The sequence below is a fragment of the Macaca thibetana genome, chromosome 1 (genome assembly GCF_024542745.1).
Source record: "Macaca thibetana thibetana isolate TM-01 chromosome 1, ASM2454274v1, whole genome shotgun sequence".
In the NCBI taxonomy this organism is placed as follows: Eukaryota; Metazoa; Chordata; class Mammalia; order Primates; family Cercopithecidae; genus Macaca; species Macaca thibetana.
Genome location: NC_065578.1, coordinates 28,165,181 through 28,186,572, shown reverse-complemented (window position 1 = coordinate 28,186,572; position 21,392 = coordinate 28,165,181). Strand labels below are relative to the sequence as shown.

General features: G+C 40.2%; 1 protein-coding gene across 1 annotated transcript in view; it reads left to right on the top strand.

Moving 5' to 3' along the window:
- The window catches only part of SRSF4 (serine and arginine rich splicing factor 4), a 33,588-nt gene that overhangs the window by 1,465 nt on the left and 10,731 nt on the right, over positions 1-21,392 (top strand). Inside the window, exons 2-3 of the mRNA XM_050795422.1 lie at positions 20,044-20,186; positions 21,081-21,193. Of these exons, the coding sequence (XP_050651379.1) occupies positions 20,044-20,186; positions 21,081-21,193 (256 nt within the window). The remainder of the gene's footprint in view (positions 1-20,043; positions 20,187-21,080; positions 21,194-21,392) is intronic.

Sequence of the window (21,392 nt, the reverse complement as noted above, 5' to 3'; positions counted from 1 at the left end):
TAGGAGAATAGTGGCCACCCTGGCTAGTATCTGCGTCTCGTTAACGCAGACGGAGACGAAATTGTTAACTTACTGCCTCCCCCAGAGTATGATCTATTATTTGTATTCCTAATCTCCTTCGGCAAAATTAGGGCCAGTATGAGCTACAAGTTTCAGGGAAAACTGTTGAGGAATAAGGTCTGGAGAAAATACTCAACGGGGAAAACTGGGAACCAGGAAATGTTAGATAGGGCTTGGAAGGCATGGATATAAAAAGGACTGGGGTAACATTTTAGGGCACTAAACCTTGGGTGTCAGAGAACTCCCGACTTAAAAAAATACCTCTACTTTGCAACAGGTCTAATATAGCTACCGTTTACTCCCGAGGGTTATACTAGCAACTGACACCTGAAACATTTTGAAAGTTGCCTAAGTATGTTTCACGTTTGAGACAAGTTGGTAGCTACCATATTCTCAAATGATTGTCTGGGTTTAGAAAGTCATTTCAAATTAATCGTTAGGAAGAATCGTTTTCTGAGGACGTCTTTAGTAAAGTACTGATTTCTTTTACAAAGGCTTAGAAAATTACTCCTTTTGTACAGTAAAACGTTCAGTTTTTAAGGATATATTGAAGTGGGGCTGGATGTTATTGTATACATTTCATATATGTGAAAGTTAAAACTCCAGTTGTTTACAGAGCCCAACTAAATTGACAGAATAACTAACTTTTGTGAGCAAAGTGTGGGCTTTGAAGCCAGCCAGTTCTAAGTCAAATCGTGGTTCCACCACTTACTACGTATGGGCAAGTTACTTCTCTGAACCTGGTTTCTCATTCATGTGGAAAAGGAAGATTAGAGATAATAAATATAAAGCATTTGGCTTAGGCAGTAAGTGGCAGCTATAATCAGAGGGATGAGGAAACATCTTTGCTTGTTGGTGTTTGATAACATAAAGCATGTTTGGTGAGGTCTGTTTTCTAAGGTCACTCAGGTGATAGTGTGCGGGAAATGACAAGACTGTTAATGGGAAACTGATTCATCAACCAAATGTATTGATAACCCATCGACAAAATGTCCACCACTGTGCTAAATGAATTGGGGGAGGAGGCAGAAAACAGTTCTGCTCTTGAATAAATTAAGCATTATGACATGTGCACGTTGAATTAAGAAATGTTTGCTTTCGCTTTAAACTCTAACTAGTAAAACTTGGAACGATTTGCTTGAAAAGATGTGTTGAAATGGGCTTTGAAGAATAGATTAAGTAGAGCTTGAAGTGAAGAATTTAGGTGTCTGGGAATAGCGTATGTCGTAGTTGGGACTCAGACATGGTGACTTGTGCCTGTAATCCCAGCTGAAGTGTGAGGATTACTTCAGGCCAGGAGTTTGAGACCAGCCTGACCCCATCTCTACAAAAAAAATTTTTTTAATTAGCCACGCGTGGTGGCACTCGCCTATAGTCCTAGCTGCTTCAGAGGATGAGGCAGGAGGATCACTTCAGCCTAGGATTTCAAGGCTACAGCAAGCCAAGATTGTGACACTGCACTCCAGTCTGGGTAACAGCAAGACCCCCACCTCTAATAAAAGTACAATGATGACTTTTTTTGCTTTTTGATGAATAGGGAAAAAATATTTTTTAATGTCATAATTGGTGTTGAAGACATGGCCTTCAACAAAGAAGCAAGTATGAGAAATAGTAAACAATCTAACATGGATTGAGCCTTATGAAGGATCTAGAAATTTAACAACATAAACCAGAAACAACGACTATTAAGATTTTACAGTAAAAATTCAAAATCAGTAAGTAGGAATTCAAAGGCTCTGGAGAAGGAAGAAGTGAGCAACCCAGAAGGAAGATGGAGCGATAAGAGGAAAGAGCCTTTGAGGACCCTAAATACCTGGGTGGTTTTTTAAGGAACTGTTCATTCTTACAGTTATGCTGCCAAACCATGATATGCATGAAATGTCATTGAAAGTCAAGGTTGAAATGAAGTCATTTTAGAGTTTCAAAGAGAAGTATGACGGTCACCAGACAGCACACAATATGACCTCCTGGCATCATTGAGGAATCATTACAGAGGAAAACGACTTCTGGGAAGAAGACCAATGGTAAAGATGTATATCAAGCAAAAATTACCTGTAAGGCAAAAATGCTGGGGAGTCTGAAAGGAAGGAGTGAGTACAAAGGAAAAAGCATAACTTAGCTATATATGTAAACTTATAGTTCCCAAACAGAAGGGCAGTGGATCTCCCTACTGATAAGCATGTTTGAACATATCTAGATTGTGATTAATAATTGCAACTCAGAAACAGATTTTGGATGTTTTAGATAGGTCTTTGAAGAATTGCTGGAGTTCAGATTTGTAGAAGTGAGATGTATCAGTAGATATGTTAGGCTGAAGGGTTGTAGGTTAAATTTAGAATTAAGGCATAAAATGCTTGTATAGACCGATCACAGTGGCTCACACTTGTAATCCCATCACTCTGGGAGGCCAAAGTAGGTGGATCACTTGAAGTCAGGGGTTTGAGACCAGCCTGGCCAGCATGGTGAAACCCCATCTCTACTAAAAATACAAAGATTAGCCGGGCGTGGTGGTGGGCACCTATAATCCCAGCTCCTCTAGAGGCTAAGGCAGGAGAATTGCTTGAACCTGGGAGGTGGAGGTTGCAGTGAGCCGAGATTGCATCAGTGCACTCCAACCTGGGCAACAGAGCAAGACTCTGTCTCAAAAAAAAAAAAAAAAAGAAGAAGCTTATATAATAGGAAGATGACCAAATAAGGAAACAAATGAGTTCTTCAAAGGAGATTTAGTGTCCAGGAAAGGATTCTATGGACCCTGATAGGATTTGGAGAAGAGGTATGTAAGCAACAGTTCATTGCCTGCCATTTTATTATACCAGGCAACCGTAATGTAGATTGCCACTGTTTTAGAGAACTTTTTGAAAGATGGTTTGGGACCACAAATACAACGAAGATCTCCCAGGATCGTATAGACCATTTCAGTTCCCATTAAGGTCTCCTACATTTCTACCCGCCCCATAAACTTCATCGAATCACTGCAAGGGCCAGGCACGGTGGCTCACGCCTGTAATCACAGCACTTTGGGAGGCTAAGGCAGGCGGATCACCCAAGGTCAGAAGTTCAAGACCAGCCTGACCAACATGGAGAAACCCCTGTCTCTACTAAAAATACAAAATTAGCCAGGCGTGGTGGCGTATGCCTGTAATCCCAGCTACTCAGGAGGCTGAGGCAGGAGAATCGCTTGAACCTGGGAGGCACAGGTTGCAGTGAGCCGAGATCGTGCCATTGCACCCCAGCCTGGGCAACAAGAGCGAGACTTTGTCTCCAAAAAAAAAAAAAAAAAAAAAAAAGAGTCACTGTAGGGAAGGGAGGGGCAGGAAGAATCCTAGATCCATGTCAGGGAAGCAACAATATTAGCAGCACCTCTTTATACCTTTTCAGTTCTGTGGTAACTTTTGCTGGCTTTGATTGTATATAGATTTTATTTTTTATAATAAGCCACTTCATGTAAAGTGTGCAAGAATTTTGAGTACACTAGTTGCCCTTTTGCCACAAAATCTTGTGGTTTTAGTCAGATCTTTATATCTTAGCTTTTCCAAATTTTAGTTAATGAATAAAACTTACCACATGCTAAGATTATTTTGCCTGTCTGGTAGCTGGAAGGATAAACCCCCAGATCATTGAAATTTATAGTTTTATTTTTTAGTTAAAGTCATGAATTAAAACTTTCAAGGGAAACTTGGATTTAAACTTCAGAACCTGTGTTTCATGTAACAGTGAAATCATGAATAGCCTAAATTTTCAGGGGATGTTGTGGTCTGTTTAGTCAAGCTATCTAATTATTACCAGAAAATTTTTGTTTTTATCCTTGTTTAATGCACCGTAATTTTTTTAATGTGGAGTTCAAGACTCTTCGAGTGAGGCAGGTCGTTGTTCTGTGTGTCACTGATCACTGGAGGGCATTATTAAGCCTTAGATACTAAGAGGAATCTCTGCCAACCCCAGCACCTACACAGGGATTTTTCTCTTTTGACTCCTGAATTCTTGAATTCTTGACAGATTAGGAAGTATATAGTTAATGTTCCAGGTTGCTGGTTTCTGGTTAGATGAGCTGTTGCAGTATTTTGTTTTTCTTTTTTTTTTTAAGTTTTTAGTTTTTAAGTCTTTCAAGACTTCTCCCAAGGCCCTGTCATTCATCGTTACTGTATTCTTAATCATGAGAGGGATTATCTTCACCCACCACCAAGTGGCAGAGAAGTGCTTTATCATTTTTATGATAATGCTGTAACTAGTGAGTGACAGAAAATGACAAAAGAAAAAACAAACACTTTCTCTTTAGGAACCCTACCACCTTTTTGTTTTTAAGCCCTTTTGCCAGCCTCGGAAGTAGCATCCCATTTGCACCAGCATGTACAAAGCATTAGAGTCTGTGTTAAGAAAAGGAAGACATTTGGTTCTGGATTAATTTTAGGATTATCTAAGAAGAGATTAAACAAGTTTTGTTTAAAAGCTTGTTTGAACAACTCTGTTTATATATACTTAAAGACCCACTCTTAATTTTCAAAATAGCGCATATTTATTTATGACTGGACTTTTTTTTTTTTTTTTTTTTTTTTTGAGACGGAGTCTCTCTCTCTCTTTCCCCCTCTCTCTGTCGCTCAGGCTGGAGTGCAGTGGTGCAGTCGCACCTCACCTCCCAGGTACAAGTGTTTCTTCTGCCTCAGCCTCGCAAGTAGCTGGGAGTACAGGTGCGTGCCACCACCCCTGGCTAAAGTTTGTATTAGTAGAAACAGGGTTTCACCATGTTGGCCAGGCTGGTTTTGAACTCCTGACCTCAAGTGATCCGCCTCGCAAAGTGCTGGGATTACAGGCGTGAGCCACTGCACCTGTCCTATTATAATTTTTTTATATGGAGAAGGACCAAAAAAAAAAAGTCCGAAGATGAAACTCTTTGCATGTGGGGTTTTTTAGTTTAGTTTTTTTTTTCTTTTTCACATACAGGTATGGGCATGTGCACACACACACACTCTATCTCCTTTTTTTCTTAATTAAAAAACCCACCATCCGGTTGCAGTGGCTCACGCCTGTAATCCCAGCACTTTGGGAGGCTGAGGCGGGCAGATCACGAGGTCAAGAGATCGAGACCATCCTGGTTAACATGGTGAAACCCCCTCTTTAAAAATACAAAAATTAGCTGGGCATGGTGGCACACGCCTGTACTCCCAGCTACTGAGAAGGCTGAGGCAGGAGAATTGCTTGAACCCAAGAGGTTGCAATGAGCCGATTTTGGGCCACTGCACTCCAGCCTGGTGACGGAGCGAGACTCCATCAAAAAAAAAAACTACCTCCTGCACAGTCTCTCCCTTTTCTTATGCCTCTCCCCACTCGTTTTTTTATTTTTTATTTTTCAAACTTGGAATCATACTATAAATTATTTTATAATTTGCCTGTTTCACCCTAGCAGCCTGATCCTTTTCCTTTGTCATTAAGTCTTCTCCTACAACCTGGTTTCTAATGGCTACATAGCACTCCTTCATACATATGGTATTTAATGGACATAATTAGAACCATGTTGCAAGGCATTTAGGTTATCTTTGTGTTTGTACTATTTTATGCATGTATAATACTGTTGAATATATTTTATATGAATTTTTGTATACATTTCTTTTTACCTTAGGGCAGATTCCTGCAAGTAGACTTTGGGAGTCAAAGCATATACACGTTTTAATGCTTTTGCTAGCTATTTCATTACTTGGTAAACTATTTGTGTTTCCACCTGCTGTGTTTAAGAGCTCCTATTTTTCTTTTTTTCTTTTTTTTTTTTTTTGAGATGGAGTCTCAATCTGTCTCCTAAGCTGCAGTGCAGTGCAGTGCAGTAGCACGATCTCGGCTCACTGCAACCTCTGCCTCCCAGGTTCAAGCAATTCTCCTGCCTCAACCTCTCAAGTAGCTGGGATTACAGACGCCTGCCACCACAGCCCGCTAATTTTTGTATTTTCAGTAGAGATGGGGTTTCACCACGTTGGCCAGGGTGTTCTCGAACTCCTGACCTCAGGTGATCCACCCACCTCATCCTCCCAAAGTGCTGGAATTACAGGCATGAGCCACCACACCCGGACAAGAGTTCCTACTCTTCTGAACAGTGCCCTTTGTTATAATTTTTTAAACTATTTTTTTCTAATTAAAATGTTTAGGATTATATATGAGGAAATCATCTGACCGTCTTTAAGGCTCATCTGTTTAGCCTATCAAGCATAACAAATTCAAGAACTTTTTGGACCAGGTGCGGTGGCTCAAACCTGTAATCCCAGCACTTTGGGAAGCTGAGGTGGGCAGATCACTTGAGGTCAGGAGTTTGAGACCAACCTGGCCGGCATGGTGAAACCCTGTCTATACTGAAAATACAAAAATTAGCTGGGTGTGGTGGCACATGCTGTAATCCCAGCTACTCAGGAGACTGAGGCAGGGGAATTGCTAGAACCTGGGAGCCGAGATTGCACCATTGCACTCCAGCCTGTGCAACAGAATGAGACTCCATCTCCAAAAAAAAAAAAAGAACTAGAAACGAAAACCTTTTTGGGCTGGGCACAATGGCTCACACCTGTAATCCCAGCACGTTGGGAGGCCGAGGCAGGCAGATCACGAGGCCAGGAGATCGGGACCATCCTGGCTGACATGGTGAAACCCCATCTCTACTAAAAAAAAATACAAAAAAATTAGCTGGACGTGGTGGCGGGCGCCTTTATTCCCAGCTACTCGGGAGGTTGAGTCAGGAGAATGACGTGAACCCAGGAGGCAGAGTTTGCAGTGAACAGAGATCACGCTGCTGCACTCCAGCCTGGGCGACAGAGCAAGACTCCATCTCAAAAAAAAAAACAAAAAAAAAAACTTTTTGACTCACTAGAGAATAAATGTAGGTTAATTGTAGATCATTTAGATATTATGAAAGCATAAAATGAAAAGTATTAAGAATCTTTTTAAGATAGGTGAGGTCTTATGTGCAATTTTGTGTCACACTTTTTTTACTTAATTTATCTCATGTACTTTTTTCTATTACATTAAAATCTTCCTTATTAATGACTTCATAAAATCCATTATATGGCCATATTATGATTTACCCAACCATTCCTCTTATATTGTCTACCTTTTTTTTTTTTTTTTTGGTCTCCTAATTCTTGCTGTTATAAGTAACTCTGTGATGGGTATTATGTGCATAAAACTTCGTTTGCATTTTTATTATCCTTTAGTACATATGGATTCTATGAAATAAAATTCATGTGTCACAGCAGGAGTGAACATACTCAAGTATCTCAGTGCATTTAACCAAATAACTTTCCAGAAAAGCTGCACCAGTTATACTTAACACCAGCAGTGTATGAGCATGCCCATGTGGCGGTCACCTCAACAGCATGGAGCACCCCTGTTGTGCTTGCTGGCGGGTCGTGGTGGCTCACGTCTGTAATCCCAGCACTTTAGGAGGCCAAGGCAGGCAGATCTCCTGAGGTCAGAAGTTCGATACCAGCCTGACCAACATGATGAAACCCTGTCTCTACTAAAAATACAAAAATTAGCTGGGCATGGTGGTAGGCTCCTGCAATCCCAGCTACTCGGGAGGCTAAGGCAGGAGAATCACTTGAACCTGGGAGGCGGAGGTTGCAGTGTGAGCTCACACCATTGCACTCCAGCCTGGGTGACAGTGAGACTCTGTCTCAAAAATAAAAAATAAAAAAATGCTAATTTACCAAGTGAAAAATGATCGGGAAGTTTTTCTTGAATGAATAATAAATAATGAGAAATTGGACTATGAATTAAGTAGCATGCTATCATTGTTTTATTAGTAATATAACTATTACAAATGTGATCAAATTTTTTTTTAATTAAAAGTCACTTTTTGAAGTCAATTTACCCCCAAAAAAGTATATTACCTTTTCCCCCCAAGACATAGGGGATTTAATTTTTTTCTGTCATTTTGAAAAATCAATGCCAAGAGATAATACCATATTGAGATTTTTGACCAAATGTTACTAGCATAAATTGCCCTGGTTTAAGACCTCCACTCCTTGGTTCTTGGTCCCTTCAGTTTGTGGTGTGAATAAACATCATTTGTAATTATTTGACTAAGTCATTTAAAACCCCTGTTCTTCAGTTTAACATACTGTTTTGCTCCTCCCTTTCTCATTGAGGTATTGTATGAATTTAAGGGCCATGTGAAGTATTTGTCCCTTCTTAAAAGATAGGCACAGGATATAGACTGGGTAGTAAAATGTGGTTTGGGTTTCTAGTGTTTTTTATGCTTCCAGGTACCCAGAACCTTAAATTATACTTTGAGCTCCTCAGAAGAAAGGTGCTCCAGGCATCTAAGAGAATACCGTTGGGGTGATACTTACAAATTCGTAAGCTAACACTGAAATCTTAAAAGTTTAAAAATATTAATGCATTTGTATGATTTATTTTTCAACTGAGTATGTCAAAGCACTTTATAAACGAGTGTTGTCCATAGTTTGTACTGATGGGGAAACTGAGGCATGGGGTGATAAGGTGACTGGCCCAAGGTTACAAAATGAGTTATTGACAACTCTGGAAATAGAGGATTTTTTTAATTCACATATTAGATATATGTGGGCATTGGCATTCAAAGCTTCCCTCATGCTATTTCCTTTAGTCCTGTCCTTTGGGGACTTGCCTCTGAGGGTGAGAGGGTAGTTCAGGTTTCCTGGCTTGTTCAGCCTTTTGTCTCTGTAGAGGCTTCCAGCAAGCTGACAAGTTACTGCCAAAAGTGAGACAGATGGTATTTTTTATGATGTTGTCCTTAGTTAGAGACTGTTAGTGATTCTTCTCCTCAGGCTACTCTTTGAAAAGCTGTAAGGTGGTATCAGCTTTATCGTGGTTGGCTGAGGAAGGATTTGTACAAGTAAATGTTCTCTGCCCTATTGTCATTCCTAGGGTCATCTGGTCTCGGAGTACCCTGAAGGTGAGGGATTAGATTGTGCTCTGAATTGGTATGCCCATAGTTTGAGGAAATGTTTTACTTTTGTGTGTGTTGAGATGAAAGTCTCCCAGGCTAAAGATTTTTGAACTGCACATAATGCCTGAAGAAACACTTGAAAGGCACTTTATTTCTCCCAGGTCCCCAACCATGGGTTTAGGCTTTTATGCCAGAAAGGGGACCTTCATGAACAAAGACCCCCAAGACCTAGAGAGAAGAGGAAGTCTGAAAGAGGGAGGTTTGAATTCAGCCTTCAGGAAAGAAGAGGGCAGAGCAGGAGGCTCAGGCAAGGAAGTCAGGAACCACAGACCAGAAGCATTGACTTGGAAAGGTTTTCATGTAATTGAAATGAAGCTATTGATTCATCCATTTTAAAAGAATTTGAAAAATTCATTAAAATGTCAGTAGCATCCACTAATTAATAAAAGCATAGGGAGTGGCATCTTTAAAACCAAAAATGAAAATGAAGAAACAGACTCCAGCCCAGGGACCAGGGACGATTATGAGGGACATGGTGCCTCATACAGCCAAGATGATCCAAGAGGCATCATCTTTATGAAGCTTTAACACCTGGCAGCCTGCTCATTGTGTTGTTTAAGAGGTAAGTATGAACTGGTTTTGTTTGTAGCTTTTGTGTGGAATCAGGTAGTGCTGTCTGCAGAGGGTAAACCTTTATTTCATTAAGTAGGAATAACAGACACGGTAATTCTGTATTAAATCCCAAGAGTTTTATTCTAAATTGGTAATGTGACTTTCATCTCTGGAGTTTTTTCAAATCGTTTTTAATATGTGGTTGAGTCTCCATGAACTTTTAGTGCGTCATCAGGGAATAGTTGATTCCCCTCTTTTGAAACCTTTGGATTTCATTTACCCTTAGTGTTGAAAAGTATCAGAAAATTGAAATGGACGCAGATGATTGTATCTGCCCTCCCTTTCAGGAAAGCCGTGTTGACTTTAAAATATCAAAAAAGTAAGTTCAGTTATGATTGCAGGGGATAATGATAGTTTGATCCACAAACTATTTGCAGTGTAAAAGTGAGATACCTTAGCTGACTTAGTTCATTTTTGAAAGTTTTGGATAGCTAAAACAAAGTTGGCAAATAGGCTCATAGAGCAGTTACAGAGTAAGACTAAATTTTGATACAGATTCCTCTCTACCTCCCATTCTGGGAGGATTTAGTTTTACTGTTTGGTGTTTAGGATAATGATTGTTCTATTTTTCTCAACCCACTATGTGAATATGTTTTCTGTTAGAGATGGGCTGTTATCTGCAATGTGGACTCAATACCATGGGCTTAAGTTTGGTTATTTCATCATTAGAGAATTTTTTTCAGCAGTTGGTTTACTTTATGAGAAAGGATCATGAGTTTAATTTTCCTAGTGATAGATTTGTGTTCTCATTGTCAAGATATGTTTCTTAATGATTTGTTACCTTTTTCTATTTTCCTAGACTAGTATTAAAATTTTGATAGCATATGGGTTTGGTTCCACTTGTAGAGAATAAATGTTCACAACTTACTGATATTAGCACACATCACATGCAGAAATGGTGTTTTCTTGCCACTTACTCTTTCTCATGAGATGCTTATATTCCTGTGGGCATTTGTCTTCCACGCTACAGCACATAATTTGATGAAACATTTTCTGTGCAAGAGCTTGTGTTTCTCCAACTCTGGTTTTATGGACCACGTCTTTTCATTGGTGTATAGGAGGCGGTTAGAACGTGGTGGTAGAATGCAGGTTTTAGGTTACCTGGATGTGAAGAATCCCAGGTCTTTGGGGTAGCTTTGGAAGTTATCAACTCTTCTAAGTTAGTTTCTTGATCTGTCAGATGACAGTAAACCTCAGAGTTGTGAAAATTAAATGGATATAATGTGTGTAAAGCACTTAGCGTAATGCTTTATACATCGTAAAATTTTGAAAAATAGGAGTAGTTATTACAAAGAAATTTGAAGAAGAGGCGTAGTGGGCTGCATGTTAATAATAGTTTGTAGTTAATGAAAATTAAATCACATCATCTTAGATGTTTATCATCTGCATAGTACTTTTCTGGTTGCTGCTTTAATCTTTGTATAGTTGAAAGTCTGTAAACTTTCTAGTATTCTTTGATTTCTGGCCCATTTCCCTCCTACCATTCACGCTTATATTTTTTGGTTCGAGTCACCATTCCTTGCAAAACTAATTAAATACATTCCTAAACACATGATATTGCCAATATTCATTCACATCCACCACGTCTAGGTCCAAGTCTTCATCTTCTTTATGCTGGTCTAATTTTTGCTGAGCCTTAGAACCAAAGACAGACTCTGGGGGTTGATATGGGACCTCCAGAATGGGGATTGCACAGAATAATCTTATTTTTCCTCTATTCTTCTAGTCTGTTATGTTCTGAACCCACACATGTTTTCGGAAGGACCAGATGGCTGACACTGGCTAATGGGAACCAAAAGACGAGTGAAAGTAACCTGGTTGTCACATACCCCCAGCTTAGAGGTGCTTCACCCTGCCCCAAGGTCAATTTCTATTTTCTCTAGAGACTTTATCCCATTATATCAAAAACCTTTACTACAGCCTGACTTATCTGAGGTTAGAGTATCATTAAGTCAAGCATCAGCATTTGTTGAATGAAAAAAGATTGTACACAGGACTGGGAGAGAAGCTTCTGCCTTTAAAATACAGTAGAAAGCTGGGCATGGTGGTTCACGCCTGTAATTCTAGCACTTTGGGAGGCCAAGGCGGGTGGATTGCCTGAGCTCAGGAGTTCGAGACCACCCTGGGCAACATGGTGAAATCCTGTCTCTCCTAAAAAAAAAAAAAAAAAAAAATGCAAAAATTAGCCGGGCGTGGTGGTGCACACCTCTAGTCCCAGCCACTTTGAAGGCTGAGGTACAAGAATTGCTTGAGCCCAGAGTCAGAGGTTGCAGTGAGCGGAGATCGCACCACTGCGCTCCAGCCTGGGCGACAAGGTGAGACTATGTTTAAAAAAAGAAAAAAGGAAGTAGAACCTTGTGGTTTAGAGCTAGGGTTTTTAGAGTCATGGGTCTGGGTTCCAATCTAGCTCCTCCACTCATGAGCTCCTTGACAATGAGCAAGTTGCTTAGCCTCTCCAAGCCTCAGTTTCTCATTGTAAAATGGGAAGAATAATAATACATTCTTCACGTTTGATATATGAATGAATGAAATATTATGGATAAATTATTTACTGTTCCAGGCACTGTGCTAAATAAATAGCCAATAGATACTAGCCTTTGTTGTTCTTAGTGAAGAGCTCATAATCAAAAGAGAAGGTAAGCACAAAGACAAAAACAAGGCTTAAAAAGCTACAGAAACATGACTGGGTGCAGTGGCTCACTCCAGTAATCCCAGCACTTTGGAAGGCTGAGACAGCCGGATCACGAGGTCAGGAGTTCGAGACAAGCCTGACCAACATGGTGAAACCCCGTCTCTACTAAAAATATAAGAATTAGCTGGGTGTGGTGGCATGCGCCTGTAATCCCAGCTATTCAGGAGGCTGACGCAGGAGAACTGCTTGAACCCGGGTGGCGGAGGTTGCAGTGAGCCGAGATCGCACCATTGCACTCCAGCCTGGGCAACAAAGCGAGACTCCTTCTCAAAGAAAACAGAAACAAAAAAACATAAAATTGAATAGAAGTGCTAAAGCTAAAGAAAGTCCTAAAATAATTGGAATAGGCAGGTTTTCTGAGGCTTCATGAAAGAGGTAATTCTCAAGCATATGGAAGAAGATTGGTATAATTCAACTTGTACAGTCAAGGTGTTCCGGGTTTAGAGAGTGACATAAAGATACTTACGAGTCATTATAGGCTTCTAAACAAAAAAATGATTTAGCAGCAGACTTTTCCTGATACAATACAAAAGACAAGTTGACTAAGTAAAAATAGCTCTAGCCTAGAATTATATAAATTAATCCAAATGGTAGAGACAGCCCTGAAGGCCCAGCAAATGAGAAAACTGCAGAATTTGGCAGTAGACCCAGTGGGTAACCAACCAATAAGGTATAGTCAGAAGTGATTACAAAGGTGTTGGGAGCAAATTAGATGGTCAAGGGATCTGGAAGAGAGACATCATGAGGTAGGTTTTCTTCTTTGAAGGTGGGGAAAGATCAAGTGCAGACTGAGCTGTGGCCAACGTTTGCAGACCAGGAATCCACACTAGCTCTAATCAGAGAGCCCTTGGTGTGCGGGAACTGCCAGTTTGCCGACGTGAAAAGAGTCCCAGACTGGGTAATGGTGAGCCCTGAAGTCGCACCCCAGCTCTGCCACTCAGTGAGCACGGGTAAGTCATCCACCTCCTCCAGGTGGCCTTGATGGCCCTCCCTCCTCTGAGACTAAAGAAAGAGAGGCCAGGATGCCCAGAGCAGCCTCCTTCCCGTCTCAAGAAAGGAAAGGATCTCAGGAACCCATTTCATGTGGTAGCAGCTTTTAGTTGTGGGTTGTAAACAACCCTCTGTTGCCAGGAAAATCAAATTGCAACCATAATCACAGATCCTAAGCAGTAAATGTGACATTGGTTAATTCTTCTGTGAGGGCCTGAACGCTGGTTCCCTGGAATGTTGCAGACCTTTGGAATCGGGGCAGTTACACTGTTCTCATTCACAAGCTTTTCTCTGAGTTGTCCTCTTCTGAGCACTAGAGTTGGTTGCAGAAGTGTCTTTCTACAGTTTGCCAAGCACTTTTTGCAGACAGCAAGAATTGCCATTTTTTAGTACTGTCTTATCAGTGTGTCCTGACTTTTTACCTCATAAGACCAAGTTGGCTGAAGCATAGGACATCACTGAGTGCTTTGAAAGAAAGCTGTTTGATTCCTGTTCACTGAATGCCATTTCTTTTAGGGTAGATTTGAGGGCTTTACCCTTAAAGTACAGTGCTACTGACTCTAGATTGAGGGTTCAAGCCACCCCATGGGTTAACTTCAACAGATGAAAATTTTTCCTTGGCTACAGCAACATCCCTAATCCTGACCAGCCATGGAGAGGTTCGGTTCTTACAAGGAAAATGAGTGAATGTGGGAATGGCTCACCACATTGTGAAAACAAAACTCACATCCTGCTGATGGTTGGCTGAGGACTGTCATGTCCACATACAAAGAAAAGCATGTGGCACAGTTTTAGGACAAAGGTGAGCAGAGATCCACCGTGGAAAGGGGCATATTTTCTTATAGAGAGACCATCCAAGGCATGCCCCTCGGTAAGCAGTGTTGGTGGGTGACCGCGGTCACACGCATGGAGGCTTGCTTTCCCCTGCTCCTCATACCCACTCCCTAGCAGTTTCTGGTATTGAGCACCCCCTTAGTCATGCCTTGCCCAGTTAGCCATTCAGCCTATTTCCAGAGCAAGTCATGGGCATCAGATTGCAGACAGGACTTTGTCTCCCTGTTCAGTGAAGATGTTTGGAAGACAGAAGTAACCCTAAGCTGTTCTGAAAAGGGTTGAGATAAATCCTCTTCAGTAGAACATGACAGCAAAGGGCAGAATTGATGGTGTTTGGGACCATTGGTATAGGATCAGAGAAAGCATATTAGCAAGGATACAAACTCAGATGATAATTCTTGCCTGAAGAAGTGTGGTTAACATTTCTAAAGTTGAAGTCTTAGAGTACCTTAGTTTTAAAAATACGTCATTCCAGTTCTGCCTTTTCAGAATTCTGATTGATAACCTGAGCAGTACATCAGCTGTTCAATGAGGAAGATGAGTGCATTGGCAATGGGATAAGAATGGACTAAAGTTTAGAGCAGCCCATATAATTCAGTGTGGCTTTTGTTTGTGGTATCCAGATACCTGTCCATACTTGGTAAAAATTATGCTGCCTGCCTTTTTTAGAGGGAAAATGACAGTAACTTCCCCTCATTCTTTTGACTAGGTTTGTCAGGATAGAATGTGACCAGAGGAAAATAGTTTTGGTAAAGACAACACAGTGCTTGGGATCAGATGAATTTTGGATTTCAGATTTTTTTTTGGATTTGGGAATGTTTGTATTGTACTTAATGGTTGAGCATTCCTAAACCGAAAATCCAAAATGTTCTGGTGAGCCAATCTGAGCATCTTGCTGCTCAGAAAGTTTCGGATTTTAGAGCATTTCAGATTTTGGATTTTCGGATTCAGAATACTCAACCTATTGCAGAGAAACATTGAAGAAAGGAGTTTCTTTTCTTACTTGAAGGGTGTTGTATATTGAATAGTGACGTCATGCTTTTTATTCTTTCATATGCATAGGGGAGGAAGATTGAAAGTGTATTGCAGGGCTCTTTGTGTTTCTGTCAATCCCTGCTGTGGAGGGGTTTTTACATTTGTCTTAGATTCTTCTGAATTCCTGCATCCTATGAATTATTGAAAGATGTTCTTTTTTAATAGAGCAGAAGAGGAAGGATTTCTGCTGTTAGAATTAGAGAAATTTATCTCTTGGGTTGTTTTGTGAGGCTTACTCACAAGTCACACCAAAGATGTATGTACATATATGTACACACATGCATACATATAATAGTGTGTATACATGCATGTATGTATTTTATATTCCTTTTTACTCTGACAAAGGATTCAAAAGGAGATTGCTTTTTGAGACAGATTTGTTTCACATTACTTGCTGCAAAGCACAAAGGGAGTGTTAAGCTTGGCTTTAAAAGGCTGTAGTGTTAGTTACCAGGAAGAGCTTTACTTTGTCAAAGGCACTAATTAATTCAGGAACAGTTGAAGTGTTTAAGCTAAAATTGGGACCTATAAATAAAAGGTATTTTAGACAATAAAAATTTATCCCTTTCCACCTGTTGGTGTCTGGTGGTACCATCCTAGTCCAGGCATGTCAAATTTTAGAGTTTAAATTTTCCATTTTTGAAGCCCAGCACAGTGGCATGTGCCTGTAATCCCAGCTACTTGGGAGGCTGAAGCCGCAGGATCCCTTGATCCCAGGAGTTCAAGTCCAGCCTGGATAACATATTGAAACCCCATCTCCATTGTTAAACCAAAGGAGCACTAATTTTAACACTTAATCTGTCATGCTTTTGATGTTAGTTATAGCCTTGGAGATATGCAGTAACTCCCTCATTTCATGAATAAACTAAGACCCCAAAGAAATAAAATGATTTAAATTTGCTGTTCAGGCCGGGCGCGGTGGCTCACGCCTGTAATCCCAGCACTTTGGGAGGCCGAGGCGGGCGGATCACAAGGTCAGGAGATCGAGACCACGGTGAAACCCCGTTTCTATTAAAAATACAAAAAATTAGCCGGGCGCGGTGGCGGGCGCCTGTAGTCCCAGCTACTCAGGAGGCTGAGGCAGGAGAATGGCGTGAACCCGGGAGGCGGAGCTTGCAGTGAGCCGAGATTGCGCCACTGCACTCCAGCCTGGGCGACAGAGCGAGACTCTGTCTCAAAAAGAAAAATAATAAAATAAAAAATAAATTTGCTGTTCAAAGTTTATTGCAGAACCAAGACTAGAACCCAGGCCAGTTCTTGCTGCTTCAGTCTTAATAGTTAGGGAGTTTCAGCCCTGGTGTCAAACCACGGGTTTGAATGCCAGCTTGGCGGGGTTTTTTTAATGCAAGTTATTTAATACTCTGTGCCTCGGTTTTTTTCACGTGTAAAACAGAAATAATAGTACCTAGCTGAAGGGGTGCTATGAATATTAGCTATGATACCATTGCTTAATATAGAGAGATTGTTTAGTCAGAGTTAGGTAACATTTTATTATCTAGTCTTCCTGTCTTAATTTATTTCTATCTTATTCACTCTATTTATTGAATGAAATTAAGTCATTCTTCAAGTAAAGCAGATTTAGTAGAAATCTGCTCTTTGCTTTATTCTCAGAACAAGAGTCCCTATTAGGTATGGTTTGTTGTATGGAAAGATGTTTGTTTTAATCTTCCAAACCCACTCAGCAGAGAGAAGTGACAGTCAAGTCCCTGATTTGATCTTTGAACTGAACTTTGATATGTTTCAAATAGATTTTTTTCACAGAATAGTAGCCAAAATTTTTCTGTAAAATAAATTTAATCTCAAGTCAGCTAATTTAATAAATGTTTTGGATACCCCCAAAACAGGCTTACCAAGTGACCCACTTGTTGGAACTTTTTAGAAGTAAATACTGGGGAAGGCTTGTAGGAATTTTTCTGTAACATTACCAATTGTCCCTGTAATTCGAGGAAGTTGTATTGGCAAGATATGCCTTGCTTCATTATCAGCTTGCAAAGAAAGATTCATCTGTCTTAACATTAATTTTTATTTTTAAATTATCCTGCCTCCACTGAGCAGATTGTCACTGCTTTCTCTGAAAGGTCAGGATAAGTTCTGCATATAAGCCTTGGAACAGGGTGATCTTTGAGTCTGGGAGAATGTATGACCACACAGGTCTGACAGAAGCATCACTTGCCATCAGTGGCCACTGTGCTTTCTGTTTCAGTTGACCTGCAGAGCTTAAGGATGTTGCATTCTGTGACCGCCCGCTCTGCCCAGTAGTTGTAACCCTTAACTATTTTGAGGAAAACAGTTGGTGATTTTCCTGTGGTTTGTTTAATCCTCAGGATTCTGTGGTGTCCTAAGATCACATTAGATCAGTCCTGGTCATTGAACAGTGCCGAGCCAGAGTGTGACTCGAAGGGAGTGGAGGCCATTCCTTCATGCCCAGGCCGAATGTCCCTCCTCCCTCTGCATGGCGTCAGGCTCTCACATGCTGCCAAAAGCAGTGATGCTGTGGACAGAGCAGACTTGGGACAGAGCACTCTTGACAATTAAATTCAGGAGGGCACTTTTGTTATTGTTACTGTTTTGAATCCATCTAGATTAGTTGAGTTGTTTTTTTTATTTGCCTTAAAAGAAAAATTTTGTCTGAAAATAATATAGTTTTCCTAATGATCCATTCTATCTAAGAAAGGAAAAAGCAGCTACATTATATTATCTATTACAGATTTTTAGTCACCGTTAAAGCACTTTTGGACATAGTAAGTCAGTGATTTGGAGAGGCTTTACTTGCCTTGTCTAAGATAACAGCATATTCAGAATCCTTCTTATTAAGCTGCTCAGCAATTCTAGCCTATGGAAGCGTGAAACTATATTTTAAAGACTTCACAGCCCATAAATTGAGCCAGGTGGCTTCTGAATTGTGTTACTGCAAGACACTTCCTGTTAAATAACTGGGTGTGTGTCTATTTTTTTTTTTTTTTTTTTTTTTTTTTTTTTTTTTTGAGACGGAGTCTCGCTCTGTCGCCCAGGCTGGAGTGCAGTGGCCGGATCTCAGCTCACTGCAAGCTCCGCCTCCCGGGTTTACGCCATTCTCCTGCCTCAGCCTCCCGAGTAGCTGGGACTACAGGCGCCCGCCACCTCGCCCGGCTAGTTTTTTTGTATTTTTAGTAGAGACGGGGTTTCACCATGTTAGCCAGGATGGTCTCGATCTCCTGACCTTGTGATCCGCCCGTCTCGGCCTCCCAAAGTGCTGGGATTACAGGCTTGAGCCACCGCGCCCGGCCTTATTATATTTTTTTAATGGAGTTGACATTCAGTGCCAGGCAGACATTTCAACATAAAGAACCCTCCAACGTTGTTACCTACACATTGTAACCTAGCACATTGTCACCTGGAGAGACTTGTACGAAAGAAACTCTATAGTAAAGGAAAAATTTCGCAATTCTAAGTTCTCACTTATTTAACATGTTACCGAGTACAGCATTACATTCTAAAGAAACTGGAGGCTGGGCGCAGTGGCTCACGCCTGTAATCCTAGCACTTTGGGAGGCCCAGGTGGGCGAATCACCTGAGGTTTCGAGACCAGCTTGGCCAACATGACAAAACCCTGTCTCTACTAGAAATACAAAAATTAGCCAGGCGTGGTGGCGTGCGCCTGTAATCCCAGCTAGTGGGAGGCTGAGGCAGGAGAATCGCTTGTACCCAGGAAGTGGAGGTTGCAGTGAGCCGAGATCGCGCCACTGCGCTCCACCCTGGGCAACGGTGAGACTCCGTGTCAAAAAATTAAATAAATAAATAAGTAAAGTGGAATCATTTTTTGTTAGCAGGCTGGGTGATCCTCTGACAAGTCCTATAACTTGTTTGTAGTGTCAGTGTGTTTAAATGCAGAGGAACATTAGTCAGTGTGTGCCCGGGTACATACAGCCTTATTAGAGTTTAAATAAATTGCTTGTAACTTTCCTTTCTGATTAGTTATGATCAATAAGATGGTTTTGGTTTTTAAATATAGGCAGTGGTCACAAAGCTGGACTTTTCACAGCTGTGTCAGACCAAACTAAGTATTTCTTGAAAACATAATTTACAGGGCATTTGTATAATCTTGCTTATAAGTATCTTACAAATTTTGCACTTTAGTTATATAAATTGTACTCTTTAATAGGCATTAATAGGATGGGGCGTTCTTTTGGATATATGTTAAGCCACCAAACCTCTTGGCTGGAAAAGATACAGCAATACCATTTAAAGACGTTTGCATGAGGTGTATACAGATTTCATAGAATTCCAGCCTATTCTAAAACTTCATGGAAATGAATTTGGAATCTCACAGGGAAGTAAATAGCTCCAGTCTTTTTTTTCACTGATAATCACATGTGACAGATGTGTTTTACGTAGAGTAACAGGAACCTTAAAAAAACGTTTTTTTCTTTCACATGATTTAACAGTTATTACACAGTGCCTGAATGTAGATCTAATTGTTCTCTAAGATACCACTTTTAAAGCTAAAAAAGATGAGTTGTATGTGGTGTTTGAAAGAGCATTATATATCTTGTAGCATTATATATTTTGGATTCTTATACCAAGCATCCCTGTCTTTGCAGTTGCCACCAACTACTTGGGAAACATAAGAAGTGTCCTGCGTATGTAGCCAGCCTCCTCCTAGAAAGATAGGAGTCTACTTTGAGAAGTCTCCCTACCTTTTGCAGTGCCTGTTGGCACAAAGCAAAGTGATTTCACCTAAAGAGAAGACAAAGCTGATCCTTAGTTTGCAAAATCCACCTAACCTTTGCTAAGCATGACCCTCATTGCTTTCTCTTTAATGTTAGTGAAGCTGGATGTCAAAATGGTACCAACCAGTATTTTCTTTGCTCTCTTCTAGATACGGTTTTGTGGAGTTTGATGATCTGCGTGATGCAGATGATGCTGTTTATGAACTGAACGGCAAAGACCTTTGTGGTGAGCGAGTAATTGTTGAGCATGCCCGCGGCCCACGGCGAGATGGCAGTTACGGTTCTGGACGCAGTAAGCATTCAAAGGGCATACTTGTATCAGTAACGTGCTTTTATTATCATATGCTAATTATTTAAAGTAATTAATTGATATTGCATTTAAATGTATTGATGTTTAAGCTATTTTATAAATTATGTGTCTTTTTTAAAAAATGTAGAATTACAAATAAGCCTTTGATAATGTTTAATTTTAATTAAATTAATGGTAATTTCTTGTTTGTAATACTTTATAAATATGTTTAATGATGTGTGTTTGTGTTGTTTTTTTTTCTCTGTAATGCAATTGTTTAACATAGATTTAACAAAGACCTCAATGTTTTAATTAAAAGAATCCTTTGAGGCTAAGATGACTGCCTGTTCCATTTGCTGACCTTGGGTTACCTTTCCATGCGTGGCTCTTTGAACCATTGTGGCCCTTGGCTGACCAAAAACAGGAAGCCATGTGACGACCGCAACCTTTCCCCATTAGACCTGGGTGGTGAGGATCCCAAGGGTTAGACACAGATGAGATTAAACTGAAATAGGTGCCTGAAAATCTTTTTTTTTTTTCATATAAAATATTCACAAAATTTTTAATCACTGTGAGTAACACCAGTAACTGATTAGTAATTTGGTTACTTATTTCTAAATTGTTAAATTGTTAATCGTTTTTAATTTATGCATGTTAATCTTAAATATAAATATTAATGAATATGTATACTTACAACTTTTTAAATTAAATTAAATGTTTATATTTAGCTGATTGCTTCTTTAAAAATCTATTTTAGAATTAAGGATGGGAATAGAGTTAAAACGTGCTATTGTTTGGGGTGGGGGTAAATAATATATTTAAGTGGGGGTGTGTGCTGTGTCATTTTTTTTCCTTTTCCTCCACTGAAATAATCTTATTTATTTGAACCTTCCAAAGGTGGATATGGTTATAGAAGAAGTGGCCGAGATAAATATGGCCCTCCTACTCGCACAGAGTACAGACTTATTGTGGAGAATTTGTCAAGTCGGTGCAGCTGGCAAGACCTAAAGGTTTGGGCCCCATTAACCTTTTGGGGTAAGGTTGGGCAGGAGTTAAAGTTGGGAAACAGGTAAATTTGTGCAGGCCTAGGCATACCCAAAATATAATGTTACATGTGTGAAAGCCTGCACAGAGCTGGAAGTAATTAAAGATTCCATATGAGTACAAAATATATCAGAATTATACTTCTACTGAACATTGTGGGACCAT